This window comes from Haliotis rubra, unplaced genomic scaffold, assembly GCF_003918875.1.
Source record: "Haliotis rubra isolate DU_JTF1 unplaced genomic scaffold, ASM391887v1 Scf52, whole genome shotgun sequence".
Taxonomy (NCBI): Eukaryota; Metazoa; Mollusca; class Gastropoda; order Lepetellida; family Haliotidae; genus Haliotis; species Haliotis rubra.
In genome coordinates, this window is record NW_025767213.1 from 1,722,335 (window position 1) to 1,741,496 (window position 19,162).

Below are 19,162 nucleotides of genomic sequence, written 5' to 3' on the forward strand. Positions count from 1 at the left end.
AATTGTGATAGAATGACATGTGTCAACCAAGTCAGCAAGCCTGGCCACCCGATCCCGTTAGTCGCCTGTTACGACAAGCATGGGTTACTGAAGATTAATTCTAAGCCGGATCTTCACGGGTCTAAGCCGGATCTAAAACAACGAGGTTATCACGACCTCCTTTACATATTTTTATCCACTTAGGCAAAGAATGATTAGACAATAAAAAATACAGACAGTTACATAATTTAAAAAATTGTATTGTATATTGTTAATTAGTTTGGTAGATAATACGCATGGTGTTCAGTGTGCAGTGTTCAGAATATTATTTAGTACAACTACTTCACTTGAAAACAAAATCTGTTCATTCATTCCAAGCTTTGGAGCTTCTTCCCACGTTTTGTGGTATCACATTGACTGTACATGTGTTGATTGTGTTCCTCGCTGATTTACTGCCACAACAAATGAACGATCTGGTACTTCGCCAGTACCACAACACCAACACCAGCTACTGATATCCACACTGCTGACCCAAACTGTGGACACGACGAACACATGGTAGTCACAGGGTAAGGTATTGTACTCCATGGGGAGTTTACATGCTGGTGATGGGAAGACTGTGTGGAGCCAGCTGGCAAGCTCAGTCTTTCCTCCGGAAGAGAACTGGTAACGAGGTTGATGCCCACTGATACACTGGCGGCTGTGATATATGCAACTGTTGATGCTGTTGTTGATCTTTTTTCCGTGGATGACGTTGTAGTTGTTGTAGTTGTAAGCTGTGTGGTTGTTGCCATTCCTGTTGTAGTTTCAGTCAGTGTTCTTGGTTGTGTAGTAGGTATATTTGTGGTTGGTGGTGTTGTCGATGTAGCTTCTATCGTTGCTGTTGGTTGCATAGTGCCCGTTGTGGTTGGTGGTGTAGTTACAGCTGTGGTTCTTGATTGTGATGTGGAAGCTACAGTCGTTGTGGTTGGCGTTCTAGTTGTAGCTTCAGTCGTTGTGGTTGGCGTTCTAGTTGTAGCTTCAGTCGTTATGGTTGGCGTTCTAGTTGTAGCTTCAGTCGTTGTGGTTGGCGTTCTAGTTGTAGCTTCAGTCGTTGTGGTTGGCGTTCTTGTTGTAGCTTCAGTCGTTGTGGTTGGCGTTCTAGTTGTAGCTTCAGTCGTTGTGGTTGGTGTTCTAGTTGTAGCTTCAGTCGTTGTGGTTGGCGTTCTAGTTGTAGCTTCAGTCGTTGTGGTTGGCGTTCTAGTTGTAGCTTCAGTCGTTGTGGTTGGCGTTCTAGTTGTAGCTTCAGTCGTTGTGGTTGGCGTTCTTGTTGTAGCTTCAGTCGTTGTGGTTGGCGTTCTAGTTGTAGCTTCAGTCGTTGTGGTTGGTGTTCTAGTTGTAGCTTCAGTCGTTGTGGTTGGCGTTCTTGTTGTAGCTTCAGTCGTTGTAGTTGGCGTTCTAGTTGTAGCTTCAGTCGTTGTGGTTGGCGTTCTAGTTGTAGCTTCAGTCGTTGTGGTTGGCGTTCTAGTTGTAGCTTCAGTCGTTGTAGTTGGCGTTCTAGTTGTAGCTTCAGTCGTTGTGGTTGGCGTTCTAGTTGTAGCTTCAGTCGTTGTAGTTGGCGTTCTAGTTGTAGCTTCAGTCGTTGTGGTTGGTTGTGTAGTTACGGTGGTTGTGGTTGTGGTTAGTTGTGAAGTTGTTGTTACAGTCGTTGTGGTTGGTTTTGTTGTGGCCTCGGTCGTCGTGGTTGGTTTTGTTGTGGCCTCGGTCGTTGTGGTTAGTTGTGAAGTTTTAGCTTCCGTCGTTGTGGTTGGTTTTGTTGTAGCTTCAGTCGTTGTGGTTGGTTTTGTTGTGGCTTCAGTCGTTGTGGCTGCTTGTGTCGTTGTAGCTACAGTTGTGGTTGATTGTGTTGTTGTTGGTGGACCGTTGCTTCTCGTGATAGGTTCAGATATCACATTTGCCCAGTATGACATCCTCGACTCCACGAAGGTTACTCTAATAAACAGTCAGAAACATTAGACAGGTGTATCAATATTTTATAGAAAACAACAAAATAAAAGTTGCACGAACTGACAAAAAGGCAGAAGTACAGTTTTCTTACAAACCGTTGAAATATGTTTTTGCTGCATAAAATGGGTAATTTTTGTTCTCCTTCCGTCTCTTCATATCCATACCTCATATGAACTTCCTTGTCAAAATTATCCGGAGGAGTCCAAGTGATCACAACTTTGTCCTTGGGTATATTGGACAGCTGGGTTGCAGCACCCTGTAAGGACGGAAACCAACACGCTGTAGACTGATGTCAACTAGAACCTCATGCATGACGTGTACACTTGCCACATGACATACATGTACAATCTATAGTAATGGAAAGTGAAGTGAAATAGATTTCTTCATTAGACTACGACGGCGGCTTTCCAATCAAATGGGGACAACATGTCTTATTGCCAACGAGAAAAAACTCTAAATTTCGAAGAAAAAAACAACCACTCGAAGCGAGCAAAGAAATAGCAAGTAAAGTGGCACCATCAGGTTCTTGTACCTGCTGGTGTTCGTACTATATAAGCGAACATTATACTTACAATTGTGTGGAAGCAGTTCATCACTCTGCCGGGTGGCTGCCCCCGGATGGTTCTAAATGCGCCTACTGGTATTACTGGGTTGGTACACGTCCGACACCGTGCCTGGAGTAGGAAACCCCGGAACTTGATACCACTCACCGCCGACATCAGAGTCACTGGAAGAGCAGCACCATATCCTGTGAACCTAACTAAACTGCTTATGTGGGCTATCTTATATGTTGGTACGCCTACAGCTACATACGTGATGGCACATACACATCTACAGGTATGGTGGTACAACTACATCTCCAGGGATGGTGGTACATCTACATCTACAGGCATGGTGGTACATCTACATCTACAGGCATGGTGGTACATCTACATCTACAGGCATGGTGGTACATCTACATTTACAGGTATGGTGGTACAACTACATCTACAGGGATGGTGGTACATCTACATCTACAGGCATGGTGGTACATCTACATCTACAGGTATGGTGGTACATCTACATTAACAAGAATTGTGGTATATCTACATCTACAGGGGTGGGGTACATCTACATCTACAGGTATGGTGGTACATCTACATCTACAGGTATGGTGGTACATCTACATCTACAGGTATGGTGGTCCATCTACATCTACAGGTATGGTGGTACATCTACATCTACAGGTATGGTGGTACATCTACATCTACATCTACAGGTATGGTGGTACATCTACATCTACAGGTATGGTGGGTACATCTACATCTACAGGTACATGGTGGTGGTACATCTACATCTACACTACAGGTATGGTGGTACATCTACATCTACAGGGTACATCTACATGGTGGTACATCTACAGCTACAGGGATGGTGGTACATCTACATCTACAGGGATGGTGGTACAACTACATGGTGGTACATCTACAGGGATGGTGGGTCCATCTACATCTACAGGTATGGTGGTACATCTACATAGGTATGGTGGTACATCTACAGGGATGGTGGTACATCTACATCTACAGGGATGGTGGTACATCTACATCTACAGGTATGGTGGTACATCTACATCTACAGGGATGGTGGTACAGGTACATCTACAGGGATGGTGGTACATCTACATCTACAGGGATGGTGGTACATCTACAGCTACAGGGATGGTGGTACATCTACAGGGATGGTGGTACATCTACATCTACAGGTATGGTGATAGGGATGGTGGTACATCTACATACAGGTATGGTGGTACATCTACATCTACAGGCATGGTGGTACATCTACATCTACAGATGGTACATCTACATCTACAGGGATGGTGGTACATCTACATCTACAGGTATGGTGGTACATCTACATCTACAGGGATGGTGGTACATCTACATCTACAGGCATGGTGGTACATCTACATCTACAGGCATGGTGGTACATCTACATCTACATGGTGGTACATCTACATCTGGCATGGTGGTACATCTACATCTACAGGATGGTGGTACATCTACATCTACAGGCATGGTGGTACATCTACATCTACAGGCATGGTGGTACATCTACATCTACAGGCATGGTGGTACATACAGGTATGGTGGTCCATCTACAGGTACATCTACATCTACATCTACAGGTATGGTGGTGGTACATCTACATCTACAGGGTATGGTGGTACATCTACATCTACATCTACATCTACAGGCATGGTGGTACATCTACATCTACAGGGATGGTGGTACATCTACATCTACAGGTATGGTGGTACATCTACATCTACAGGGATGGTGGTACATCTACATCTACAGGTATGGTGGTACATCTACATCTACAGGCATGGTGGTACATCTACATGGTGGTACATCTACATCTACAGGGATGGTGGTACATCTACAGGGATGGTGGTGGTACAACTACATCTACAGGCATGGTGGTACATCTACATCTACAGGGATGGTGGTACATCTACAGGCATGGTGGTACATCTACAGGGATGGTGGTACATCTACAGCTACAAGGATGGCGGTACATCTACAGGGATGGTGGTACATCTACATCTACAGGTATGGTGGTACATCTACATCTACAGGGATGGTGGTACATCTACAGGCATGGTAGTACATCTACTGGCATGGTGGTACATCTATATCTACAGGGATGGTGGTACATCTACAGGGATGGAGGTACATTTACATTTACAGGCATGGTGGTAAATCTACAGGCATGGTGGTACATCTACAGGGATGGTGGTACATCTACATCTACAGGGGTGGTGGTACATCTACGGGGATGGTGGTACATCTACAGCTACAAGGATGACGGTACATCTACAGGTATTGTGGTACATCTACATCTACAGGGATTGTGGTACATCTACAGGGCTGGTGGTACATCTACAGGGATGGTGGTACATCTACATCTACAGGGATGGTGGTACATCTATAATCAACACACCATATATATTGAGAGAGAGAGAGGGGTGGGTGGGGGTGGGGGTGTATGTGATCTACATCCAAAGACCTATTATTCATAACAGACCTAGTAACACATTGAAATCAATAAGATGTATATATTTGTATATATATAGTTAAACGACTTCATACGACACATCATACTAGTGCTATTCACTTGCCCTGAAGTAGTGTTGAAGTTGTGAAAATACCTTAGGTTTATTGACTTATTGTTTCGTGACGTAATGATCAAATCGATACATAGCACTATCACTGACGTCTTTAAGACAACGCGTCTTCACTCCTGACCACGACTATATGTGAAGTATAACGTTCTGTGTATGCTAAAGATATAAAACTAACGTTCAAATTCATCTTTTGCGATCACTTTTGTTCTGGAATTACGAAGAAGTTTCCTCTTGTTCAGTGAAGATTTGTTGTTAAAATCTCACGTACTCGCATTATTCATCCAAGAATACATACAATATAGACATGTTTCATGTCTAACCATTGAGAGAGTGCCCATCGTAGTAGTTGTTGTGACTGACAAGCACCCTGTAAGGAGCTGGGGTGGTGTTTTCCACTCCCGGATGTCCTACAGGTTTCATGTGACCACAGGCCTGAGGACTCGCTCCGAATGGAAATCCCGCAGTGACGTAGAGTTGGAGGAAGAGTACGTACACAGAATATTGAGTCACAGACATGATCTGTGCAACAAACAAACACTCTTTTGGTATTGCAAAATGAGGAATTACTATTTTACACAAGACACGAATGTGACATACCGAATGAAATCAACACACCTTACATATATCATTTCCAACACATAATCATCAAAACATGCCAAGTAGTATACACAATGGGGCTACGGGACCAGGTCCCCACAAAGGGGTCAATTTAAAAATTGAGCCCTTGGGAAGTCCCTAAACCCGTAGCCCCATTGTGTATACTACTACTGAGGTGCATGCAAAATTTGATGAAAATCGGCCAAATAGTTTCTGAAATACTGACTTTTAAGTGAGCATGGGGTCGGTCGGGAAAAGGCAAAATGTCCAACTTTTTGTCGTAACTAAGTCTTAATTATCCAATGAAGTCATCGAGAGTGTTCCCAATGCCGTTTTCCTATAGCGTAACCATCTGCCGAGGTGCATGCAAAATTTCACGAAAATCGGTCAAATAGTTTAGGAAATAATCACTTTTTAGTGAGCATGTGGTCGGTATGGCGAAAGGCTAACAATCCAACGTATTGTCGTACTTGTTATATATTATCGAGGCGAGAGGTGTTTTTAGCCGAATGAAACGCAGGTCTCGGAAGTCATCACCTCGCTACCGTCCCGGGGGTTGCTGTGAGCAGAGACCATATAATATGGTCTCTGCTTTGAGCGAGCAGGGTGGACGAGTATAAGTGTGTGTGTCTCTCGGCTCGGCTATGATGATGCACGGCCGGCTGACTAGCGAGGCTACAGATGTCTGAAAGTGAATGAGACGCATCTTTCGGCAATTTCCTCCACGGGTCGTCGTCCGGTATCACCGAGCGAGCGCTGTGGGCGAGTCGCAGTGTGTGTGTCTCGGCTCGGCTTGTACAGCCGACTGGCTGGCTGGCTGGCAAGGTTATGTTGATTTCCACTAAATCATACCCCATCGACTCGCTGACGTCTCGGTACCATTGAGCGAGCGCTGTGGGCGAGTGGCAGTGTGTATGTCTCGGCTCGGCTATTTACCTACAGATCGCTGAGATGGCTGGCTACATTATGTTGATGTCCTCGAAACAGTTTATTGTGAATCTCCTTTGATTTGTTTGGTTGTTGTAATGAAGGCTTGTCGGGCCTGTTGCTTCCCTTCTTCTATGAATTTTTTTTTTTATCGTCTTCGCAAATGACGGCGTATTTACGAGACTTGGTCCGAATCTCTTGTTTCATTCAGTGATATTTTGCGATTTCTGATAGCACCAAACGAAACTCTTCCTCGGAGATTTTAGAGTTGGTGAGCGAGGTGGAAATATGATCGTCTATCGTGTTTAACTTCGCTCCGGCTAGAATTCTAATTTCATCGTGTTTCAATGCTTTACGTTGCAGTCTGTGAGACACGAACTGCGAAGTCAATCCCATCAACCCTGCCACTCCGGCTGTTATTTCGATGCCTAGCACCACGGGTGCGGCCTCAATGGTGGATAATAACCCGATACCTGCTACGCCTAATCCCATGCTGACTAAAACCAGAGCGCTGTCAACACCGTCCACGGAATTGACGGCCCTGTGATATTTTTTCTGTAGTGCCGACCCCGTATCGCATTCACGTTCTAGTTGTTGTTTGATTTCGCATATCTGTCACAAACAAAACCAGTCTACGGTTTCCAGTGTTTCGCCACTTCATCCACGACCGGGTACAGTCCCATTCTGTATATATACTCTTTTTATAAAATAGTATTTAATTGGTCCTAAGTCAATGTTTGATGAATATACTTTAAGCTGAAGTACAAGTTTTCGTATATATAAATGGTCTGGAATTCAATAAAATCCTTTTGAAATATCATAATATCTTGGTTTGCGGTGGTGGTTCTTCCTGGTTGTATACAAATACGACAACGTTTATGTTGATGGCGATCATGCCAGCGTTTTTTTAACCCATGCAGAAGGTTTATATCTACTCCGGGGGCATCTCCAAGAAATATTTCGATAATAAGAGTAGAACCTTGTATCATACTGATCCACGAGTCTGCCACATCAGTATATTTTAGTAAAAATAACGCTGCTTTTTTCTCATTGGGGACTACCGTTTGATCTGGTAATGGCGCTCCGCTCATCCACGTACTTCTTCCAGGATCAAACCTCCCCTGCAGTATCCCGATATTTTTTTAGCGAGACGCCACCATCATTATTATCCATGATAAGATAGGGGTAGGTCAGGACCAGGTTAATAATCCAGTTCAATTGAGATTCGATGATGACTCGTTTGTACACGTTATCATGTAAGCACATGGCGTACAAGGCGTTTTCCTCGCCGGGCAGATCGAGACCCCGCGTGTCCCCGAGATCGGCTAGCGTGACGTTGGGATGATGATGGTTCATCTCGTTTATATATAATGTATTACGAAATGGTTTCAATTGGTTATCGGATAATTCCTTGGACGTGCACTTTAAACACATGAGATGTATGTTGTCGAGTAGGAAAGCGATATTGATTTTGTCAGGTAGTGATCTTTGTTGTCCGTGAAAATGTGGGGAGAGTCGAGTGTGATGTTGAGATTCCAGTCGATTTGGGATGGCACTAATACCCATTTGTTGTCGTCGTTGAAGATGAGAGTGTACTGCTGTTTCTGGAGACGGATGTGGTCTCGACGTCGTCCAGGTGCAACATCCTACCAAGGAAGGCTGGGGTTATTGTCCATTCGTCCTTGGTGTAGTGTATCAGGTCGTACCGAGTGTTGTTGACCGCTCCTTCGATATCGATGAAATCGCCCAGGTCGTTGCCACCACCACCAGCGGCAGTACAGGGCGGCAGTTCCACGCGTTTGTAAATGCTGTTTTCCAGTTGCAAGACGTATAGTTTGCCGTCGACTCTAGGTTCGTTGAATCGCACGTGTCCCGGAGGTCGGAGATCGCTAACGCGTGTTCCTGGACTGTCATTGCCGTATGTGCAGCGTCGCGCTGAGATGTTTAACGTCTAAAACCGATATTTTCAATTCCGTGATGTTGCCTGGGATTAATTTCTTGTAATGCTGCGACGAAAACGATTCGGTTCTGATGTCGTGTACTTTTCCGTTTTCACCGGCAGGGCTCTCATCAGTGTGGAAGGTCGTTCGCCTTGAATGTTGTTGGTCGTGCTCAGCTGATCGAGATGAATGCACAGTTCACGATACAGAACGAGATTGGGTAATTTCGTGCCGGTCATGGTGGTTTCCGGTGGTATGTCGTTCGACATCAACCCGAGCGTGTTAGCCAACGGCCGACTGAGTCTCAAAGTGTTTTTTGCATTGTTGGCTAACATGACCGTGCCGTTTGAGTGGTTCATTTTGAGTTTGGTTCCCAGGGGTTTGAAGATTTCCTCGTTGAGTGAGCCATCCGTTATTGCCGTCCATTATTTGGTTGCAGGCCTTATTGACGAACAGCCCGTTGTTTCTGCAGTTGATGTTGGTCCATAGTGGGTAGTAGGTGATATCGCAGAGCATGACTTCGAGCTGACCGGACGTGTTATCGATCGTGTGCAGCAGTTGAACGGACTCGCCACTCGTGATTCCCAGAAGCGTCACGTACATTTTGAAAAAGTAGATATGTATACTATATAACAATTCAAATATGTACAAACCGGGAGTGTTTTATTCTAAAAGTGGTAATATAAGTGCTACCGATCTCACTCAACTGATTATTGTGGTCGATGCAAAGGATGGTTGACATTTCATAGTTCGGTTCATCGACGTGTTTAAAAATTACGTTTTTTCAGTCACGAATGAGAAAACGCGTTAACGTGAAATTAGTCCAGCGAGGAAGAAAGACTCAGGAAACTTATAGCCAGCCCGGCGTTCAACCGAAGCAAAATATTCGACGATGACTTGGCAGCGCTGCACATGAACAAAAGCCACATCAAATTCAACCGGCCCGTTTATGTGGGGATGAGCATCCTCGACTTATCCAAACACTTGATGTACGATTTCTACTACAACGAGCTGAAAAAGCAGTATGGCGACAGGTGTGAAGTGCGGTACACGGACACAGATTCTCTGCTGATGGAAATTCACACTGTGGACGTGTACGAGGACATGAAGAAACACATGCACCTGTACGACACCAGAAACTACCCTAAAGATCACCCTATGCACAGCTAAGTCAACAAAAAAAGTGCTCGGCAAGATGAAGGACGAATGCGCGGGCACGCCGATCGCCGAGTACGTTGGCTTGAGACCCAAGATGTATTCCATCAAGAAAGCCAACGACGATGAAATCCGAAAGCCAAAAGGCGTGAAAAAACACATCAAGCACGCCAGATTCAAGCAAGCCCTGTTCAAGAATAAAACATTCAAACACCAAATGAACATGCTGAGAAGCGAATGACACAGGATATACGGACTGAGAATCAACAAGACCTCGCTGTCTCCCATGGACACGAAACGATGGATCACCATCGATGGAGTCACCACTAACTCGTATCGAATAATTGAACGCTAATGCACACAAGCGTACATATATCATGGAGAAAATGTATTACAGCCCGTGTGGGTACTGGAAAGGCGCAGACACCATCCCGAAACTCGCCAAAGCCGCTCGAGTCTCGGAAGAGAAAGCCAAAGCCTGGCTTAATAAACAAGCCATCTGGCAAGTCTACCTGCCAGCACCTCGATACATCCCTTGAAGAAAATTCGACATTTCAAAGCCGAATCACGTCCACCAAGCCGACCTCTGTTTCTCCCCTCACGACAGGGTGAGGCGCAAAACCTACAAGTACGCCATGACGATTGTCGACGTTGCCAGTCACTACAAGGAAGCCGAACCGTTGACAACGAAAGATTCGAGCGAAGTCACCAAAGCCTTTGAACGCATATACAAACGCAGCCGCTTGACATGGCCTACCGTATTGCATGTCGATCCCGGACGCGAGTTCATGGGCGCCGTGTCACAGCTGCTGGCCAAGCACAAGGTCCAAGTGAGACGAGGTATAGCGGGAGCTCACCGTAGCCAAGCCATTGTTGAGAGATTCAATCGCACCCTAGCCGAACGCCTGTCCTCGCACCAATACTAGCAGGATTTAATGGATCCCGGAAACAGAAACACGGAATGGGTCGTACGCTTAGCCCGAGTGGTGGATGCCATCAACATTGAAGTCACCAGACTCGTGAGCAAGAGACCCGTAGAAGCCATCAAAATGAAATCAGTCGAATCGTCGTCGGCAGCAGCATGTCGCGATAAAAAAATAGGGGAAACATTACCAGACCGGGTCAGCGTTAGGTACTTGTACCAGCCGGGAGAATACGAGGGAGACAGCAGAAAACGCGCCACCGATCCGATATGGTCCATGAAAACGTACAACGTAGACCTTGTCGACATCAAAGATGGCGAACCGAACTTGTACTACTTGAAAGACAGACCGCCTAGAGCATTCGTCAGAGAGGAGTTGATGATCGTACCTCACGACACAGTCCCTTACACATCACCCACCGTGTGATGATAGTTTCTCGTCATGATTTTTTGTCAGTCTTGCATGCCTATTTTTCTGCTTAATGTAGCCAGCCAGCCAACCACCCGTACACCAAGCCGAGAGAGATACACGCACACGCACTGCGACTCGTCCGCCCACAGCGCTCGGAGGAGCAACCACCCCCGAGGCGACCTGAGCCTTTTGTCCCGACCGACCCCATGCTCACTTAAAAGTCAATACATTGTATTTCAGAAACTATTCGGCCGATTTTCATCAAATTTTGCATGCACCTCAGTAGTAGTATACACAATGGGGCTATGGTCCCATAGCCCCATTGTGTATACTACTTGCCATTTTCTGAAACAATACGGTAAATAAAAGTTATTGACTGGTTACCATACTTTCAGAATCAACAATCAGAAAAGCATAAAACATGGTGGCTACCGGTACAACAACGAATCAAAAACCGTTGACCACTGACGGGTTTGTTTACGTTATACAAGGAGACAAAATGTGTTATGGAGATAATGTCACCATAAAAACTGATCTAACTGTCTGTCCACGGTACAAACCTTCTAAATCAGATAACGTAAAACTAAGATATCAAATTTACAGGATTTAATCAAGGAAATAAGTATATATTATATACATATAAAAAATGACTTACCTTGTGTTAACCTTGACACTTAGATGATCAATGATAAGTATTCTACCTTATATGGGGTTCACACAGAAGTCAATAAATAATTCAGCTTCCGCTTGTCCACGCATGATAATGTCTCCAATCTCGAACAGCTGATGCTGCACAATCGCTGGCTCAATATACGACACACCCCTCAAATGTCGGGATCACAATTTGCATATACAATTTAACTTCGTAGCAGCAATCTGCCACAGTGTATTGGACATATAACGCATTTAAGAGATCTTGGTCGACTCTGATGTAGAACATGTTTTAGTTTTAAAAGGCAAAAGCATTTTACAAACCTTCAGTGCCTTCTACAACCGGTGGGTGGAGTCTCTCGACTGAGGGCAGTTCGACTATTCTAGTCGTGCCCTCAGTCAACCAGCAGACTTTGGTGGCTTTATCCACTCATCAGCTAAGTTCGTGGATTAACGTGTAAATCAACGAACCTAAGTAGCTCAACCCATTGGTATATATGAACATTTACTCAATCGTGTGAACCAAAAAAATTAATTTAAGATTTAAAAAGGTGAAAAGGATATGAGCTGCGCTTCAGACTGATTCGGCTTATGTTCGTAATAAATTACTGTAGAATGTTAACATAACATTCGCCATTCCATATAGTTTAAGAATTAGATAAGGAATTATAAAATACACAGCCCTTCCAGGTTAAATTTCAAAGGATTGCTATTTTGCTATTTTGCTTTTTATTTATCTGAATATAGTATTTGCGGAAACATAGTTTAAACTAATGACTCAGTCAAATGCGCTAATACCCCACTTGTAGAGTGGTATTCATCACCATGCCCCGACGTCAGTGACGGCACATACACCATGTAAATCTAAATAACTGCACAATAAAACATAGAGCACAGTTATAAACCAGCATTATGTTTCACACGAACACGCAGACCTGTTATCAATCAGCACAGGACCAGTGTCAGCTGAATATGAAATGAAGTTGCCTTGAGCTCCCTGCCTGCACTCGAGAAGGTAAATGCAGGTACTTTGTATGCAAGGGCTAAGTTGGTCCATAAACATTGACAGGAATCAGTGTTCCAGGATCTGATGTCTGGTAGTTCCCAAGCCATGGGGTTTGGTTCAGGTATCGACAGAGCAAGGTAAGGGCTTCAGAAAGTGGAAAGGAAGTATTTATTTATGAACTCATTGTGTATACCTTTGTACATTATTCTCTGAAGTTGGATTCTAAAGTTAATACACCCATCCGTATTGATAATTTGAAACAAAAGACTTTCAGCATTGTTTCTAGTTTTGAAGTTATATATTTTCCACTGAGTGCATTGTGGCAGATTTCTTACATCCTTGATATAGAGCCACTATACAGTGAATGCTGACAATCTAGTATATTTCATCACACTCTCATTCATTGTATTTCAATTATATGTCTCAGGCCCACATACATCTTATACAATGAAGGTATTTTGAAAAAAAACCGTGCTACAGCAAATATTTACAGTTGTGAAGATCGGAGATTCTTTAATGTAAGTTGTTAAATGTATGAGATGTCTTACATCGGAGGACTGCAACACTGCTTATTAGCAATGTTGCAGTCCTCCGATTACCCCTTGGATTAGTATACGTATGGACAGTGAAACTGGGAAATAGTTTGATGGTATGCATGATTTCATAATTTCATTCTCCACATACGAATGTTATCTTTTGATAGCATACTTAACTATAATGTTAACTAACTCATACATTATATAGTTACAGGTTTGAGCGACTCGACATCTCAATATACCATGTTGTGTTTAACAATCTTTAATTATAGTGATAACTAAATTTAAGAGCCATTATGTCTGACCATCAAAATGAGCTTACAAAAGAAAATAGTATATTCTTGAAGCCCAGGATTTTCTTCCGACTGCATCTACTTTCACTAACTTATCATAACACTGTCTGGGATATCTGTCTTGAGACTCACTTAAAAGTTCGAGCCAGTATTTCCTACATCTAGTGAGAGTATCAACATGAATACCAAAGCGACCACATTTCCCTATCACTGCAACGTTTCTAGCCTTTGAACTCAAAAACAAATTTACAACACGTCGCTTGGAAACGTTCGAGAAGCATCCATTCATTAACACCCCAAATTTCTGAACCATATATAATGGTAGGTTCAATGTGAAGGTCAAACATTCTGAACAATACGTTTGGAGAAATATTTGGCAGTTTATAGCAAAGCTGTTTTATATGAACTAGCTTTGGACACCAATGTCTGAACAGCCATCAACCAACATAATCTATTAGAAAAGACAATAGCTGAGAGGACAGGTGTGTCCGTTGGTATAATATTTCCTCATTTGCCTCAATTTCTATATACAAACACTTTGTTTTGTCGAGGTAAATTCTTAAACCCTATTTGCCACAGAATGTTTGTAAGGTGTCTATTTTCCTTTGTAGTTACAGGACTGTATCTGAAACAGTGCACACATCGTCAGCAAACTAAAGCAAAAATAGTTCCATCAAACCTAGTGAGCAAAGATTCCTCTACCTCCAAACTGTTGGATATCATTCTCTAATTGGTAAATAAATAGCGAAACAAAAGATTACTTAAAATGCAGCCTTGTCTAACACCACAAACACAGTTAAAATACGATATATTGTTCTTGAAATGTTAACTGAGGATAATATCTTGGAATAAATATCCTTTATAACAGCAAAGGTCTTTCCGTGGATTCCTTTCGAGTGAAGAATAAACCAAAAACTGTCCCTTTTAATCGAATCGGAGGCCTTCTGGGAAATTACAAACAGTCACTAAAGCCGTCCCTTTAATTTCGACAGATATTTCTGAACTGGAGCTAGTGGTATAAACATATTGTCAACAGTAAAGTAGCCTTTCCGGAAACCTGCCTAACATTCATGAAGCTTGTCGTATAATTTGACAAACTGTTTCAGCCTGGTATTTAGAACCACATATCCACCGGAATGATACTCCCAACAAATATTAACTGTTTTGAATCAACGCGAGTGTTTACCACCTGTTTATACATGAAAGGCCAAGTTACAAAATCCGGAAATCAGGAAAGTATGTAGTCATTTAAATGTCGTCCAGACCAGTGTAGTGTACTGCGTGGTACAGTCTCTGGTCAGTTACTTTTAAACTGAACAGAGTTGGTTTGTTTAACGTACAGATAGTCAAACAAAGAAGCTCACTATTACTTTAGTCCAAGGTTCTGTATCACTGGCCGGGAGCTGTTATCGATAACTCGAGCGAATACTGTTACCGGAGTCGATGCTTCGGTAATAGGTGATACTTTCTTCTTCGTGGATTAATATATCATATAGGTATATATAAGTATATAATACCTAGATGTAAGTAGTACAATATACGTACGTGATATTCCTTCAGACAATCTGGCACTAATAAGGTCCATTGTCGGCGGGGTGAGTGAATTTGGTTTAGGCCGCATTTAGCAATATTCCAACAATTTCAAGACAGGGAACGCCTGAAATAGGTGTGCACCCTTTTGTTTGAATTTGATGTGTTGAGAGGAGGTTTCAGTCACTAGACTAACCTACCTCCCCCAGAGAAAGTGAACATTGTCACTCATGTAACAAGCATACAGGATATTTTCAGACGAAAGCTTCTTATTTCAGAGGATGGTTTTTATCGTACTCTGTGCGCTGTGGTTCCTCACTCCCACTACTGTCAGCTTTCCATTTGGAGCCAGCTCTCAGTCATGTGGATCCATGGAGCCCACGGGTCATCCTGGATCCATCCAGACTTCCACTCCTCCCTACAGGATAACATTGAGCTATCCGGGCTTCTACGATGGGTACAAGCTTAACGGTAGGGAGAGGGTAGTGCTGGTAATAACATACAGAGTAGTGTATATGTCAGTAGTGTAAGTAGTAATAGCCGTAGTAGTAGTAGTAGTAGTAGTAGTAGTAATAGTAGTAGTAGTAGTAGTAGTAATGTAGTTGTATTAGAAGTAGTAGCAATTGTAGCATAGTTGCATCAGTAGAGGTAGAAGAAGAAGAAGCAGCAGCAGTAGTAGAAGTAGTAGTAGTAGTAGAAGAAGAAGTAGTAGTAGTAGAAGAAGAAGTAGTAGTAGCAGTATTAATTCATTATCTACTGGGTAATACGTCATGTACGTATGTCAGAGTATATAGTTAACGGTCTAGTGGGTAATACATCATGTACGTATGTCAGATTATATAGTTAACCGTGTAGTGGGTAATACATCATGTACGTATGTCAGAGTATATAGTTAACCGTCTAGCGGGTAATGCATCATGTACGTATGTCAGAGTATATTGTTAACCGTCTACTGGGTAATACATCCTGTACGTATGTCAGAGTATATAGTTAACGGTCTAGTGGGTAATACACCCTGTACGTATGTCAGAGTATATAGTTAACCGTCTAGCGGGTAATGCATCATGTACGTATGTCAGAGTATATAGTTAACCGTCTACTGGGTAATACATCCTGTACGTATGTCAGGGTATATTGTTAACCGTCTACTGGGTAATACATCCTGTACGTATGTCAGAGTATATAGTTAACGGTCTAGTGGGTAATACACCCTGTACGTATGTCAGATTATATAGTTAACCGTCTAGTGGGTAATACATCATGTACGTATGTCAGAGTATATAGTTAACCGTCTAGCGGGTAATGCATCCTGTACGTATGTCAGAGTATATAGTTAACGGTCTAGTGGGTAATACACCCTGTACGTATGTCAGAGTATACAGTTAACCGTCTAGCGGGTAATGCATCATGTACGTATGTCAGAGTATATTGTTAACCGTCTACTGGGTAATACATCCTGTACGTATGTCAGAGTATATAGTTAACGGTCTAGTGGCTAATACACCCTGTACGTATGTCAGAGTATATAGTTAACCGTCTAGTGGCTAATACATCATGTACGTATGTCAGAGTATATAGTTAACCGTCTACTGGGTAATACATCATGTACGTATGTCAGAGTATAAAGTTAACCGTCTACTGGGTAATACATCATGTACGTATGTCAGAGTATATAGTTAACCGTCTACTGGGTAATACATCATGTACGTATGTCAGAGTATATAGTTAACCGTCTAGTGGCTAATACATGGTGGCGCGGTGGGCGAGCTGGCTAAGGCGCCAGGCTAGTGATCCAGCAAGGTTGAGGAGGCCGGGTGTAAAAACCTTGGAGTCAACTTTGTGTGCAGACTTTTTCAGTGTTGTCACAACCCCTGGTGTGCAGAACACAACCCGGTGCACTTAAAAGAACCCACGAATCCGTTGGTATATGACCAGATGGTGGCCACATGAATACGTGCAAACACTTAGTTGCGGGTACAGCAACGTGCAGTGAACTTGGACAAAGTAGGCCTACTGTGACTATGTGTCCCAGTCCACCCAGCTGTGAATGGGTACCTCGTTAGGATGAGAAAGCCACAATAACTCGGTGCGCCTAGTGACAGCAAGAGTTGTATACTCCCCAGGGAGTTGAGATTGATAATACGATGTGCCGTTAAGATTGACATCCAATGATCGAGGGGAAAATACCAGCGCCTTGAGCATGCACCAGTGCGTGGATATGTGCGCTATATAAATATACTATAATAATAAATAATAATAATAATAATAATACATCATGTACGTATGTCAGAGTACATAGTAAACCGTCTAGTGGGTAATACATCCTGTATGTATGTCAGAGTATATAGTTAACCGTCTACTGGGTAATACATCATGTATATACAACATTATATAGGAAACTACTGGGTAATACATCCTGTACGTATGTCAGAGTATACAGTTAACCGTCTAGTGGGTAATACATCATGTACGTATGTCAGAGTATATAGTTAACCTGAGAGTGCCTATTGCATCGTACAGTGTCTAAGCATTAGTTAAGTTTCTCACCTTCTGAACCGTGAATGTGCAATGTACTGCAACTTATATTTTCTTTCGAGTGTACCATAAATCCCATACGTCCAATGTCCTCATATAAAGATTTTAACCCCAGCTGTTTGGTTGTAGTTTTGGTGTGTAAATGTTGCAGTTACGCTGGAGTCACTGTCGGCCGTGACGTTCCGTGGGTTCCTCCTACAGGCGAGATGCTTGACCTGCTCCAACACCACCGTGCCGGTCGGGACATTCAGCATCGTGCCCATGCAGAAGCCGGCTAAAATCATTACCTGCTTTAGCACAATGGTGAGCAGGTCCTACAAGCCCATAGATCTCCAGCTATCCATTCAGACTTGATACGATACAACCTGTAGTTGTTGTACTGGTTTGTAGCTTCAGTCGCTCATGCATGTCGGGATTATATTGCATATTTTCTTATCAAAGATTTTTTTAATGTTTGAGATTAAAGATTAAGCTTTGCCTAAGGTTCTGAAGAATACTGAAAACTATACAGTTGTATTTTTATCCCATGTAAGAAATACTTATCCCTCCGATATGTTAATGTTAGTATTAAATGTGTACGCATTGTAGTCTATTATGTAATGGTGTGTATGGTTACACTCAGGCCGCCATGAGTCATTCCTCCAGAATAGAGAAGGACCGGCTGATTGTGTCGTGGACACCACCAGACAACTTCAACCACGATGTCATAATGAGGTAAGATCAGAGGATGATCAAGGTGTAGGTATTTGAAGTGTTGTCTTCGAGAAGATCCATTATAATTCTTTTTGACATTTTTCTCATTTTTTTTCTTTTATTAAATTAATTATCCAAGTATAGTGTCCGTCATCATTCTTACCAACCATACTATACAGCTCCGTATACACCCAGGGTTCTGTGTCTTTATTAGTGAAGGTGTCAGGTCAAGATATTGGTATATAGTAACGCTGCTGACGATCTCTTTCAGAGCCACCTTTGTTAAATCTACTGCCGTGTACTGGGTGAACGTCACTTCGCCAGTCCTCTACAGGCTCAGTGGGCCACCGACCACACCGTCTACGTCAACTACCACGACAACCACAACTACCACAACTACAACTACCACAACTACAACCCCAACCACAACCACTACCACTACAACCACCACAACAACAACGCCGACAACCACGACAACACCAACAACAACTACAACTACTACTACGACGACAACAACTACTACTACTACTACCACCACAGCCACCCCTTCTTCAACGATGCAGATAACTACGCCAATTACACTACCTCCTACGACAACCACCCCCATCACCGCGACTCTGGGAACGGATACGTCAAGGTCGCTAGAACCTCCTCCCATACCCACTACAACGTCATGCCCACCACCAAACCCTTCCACAACATCGACGATATCACTGCCGCTCCTTGTTCTAGGGTTGTTAATTCAAACTGTGCACAAACATCTCGCTTAACCATTGACTTCGTTAATGTCCAAACAATGAAGTTCAGTCAATATTTTGAACTGAACGGATGTTG

At 43.1% G+C, this 19,162-nt stretch overlaps 1 protein-coding gene across 1 annotated transcript; it reads right to left on the reverse strand.

The window, feature by feature from the left end:
* Positions 1-428: 428 nt before the first annotated feature.
* LOC124292566 (integumentary mucin C.1-like) lies at positions 429-8,569 on the reverse strand. Its single transcript, XM_046729705.1, has 4 exons — positions 8,362-8,569; positions 2,538-2,692; positions 2,130-2,221; positions 429-1,950 (listed from the first exon to the last, which is right to left on the reverse strand). Exons 1-4 carry the CDS (start codon positions 8,567-8,569, stop codon positions 429-431), a joined length of 1,977 nt encoding a protein of 658 aa, XP_046585661.1.
* Positions 8,570-19,162: the final 10,593 nt, after the last annotated feature.

Coding starts and splice junctions, on each gene's coding strand:
- LOC124292566 (XM_046729705.1), bottom strand. CDS start 8,569: ATGACAGTCCAGGAACACGCGTTAGCGATCTCCGACCTCCGGGACACG. Junction 2,693..8,361: donor GGAGCGGTCAACAACACTCG/GTACGACCTGAT, acceptor CTGCTCTTCCAG/TGACTCTGATGTCGGCGGTG. Junction 1,951..2,129: donor GACAAGGAAGTTCATATGAG/GTATGGATATGA, acceptor ACTGTTTATTAG/AGTAACCTTCGTGGAGTCGA.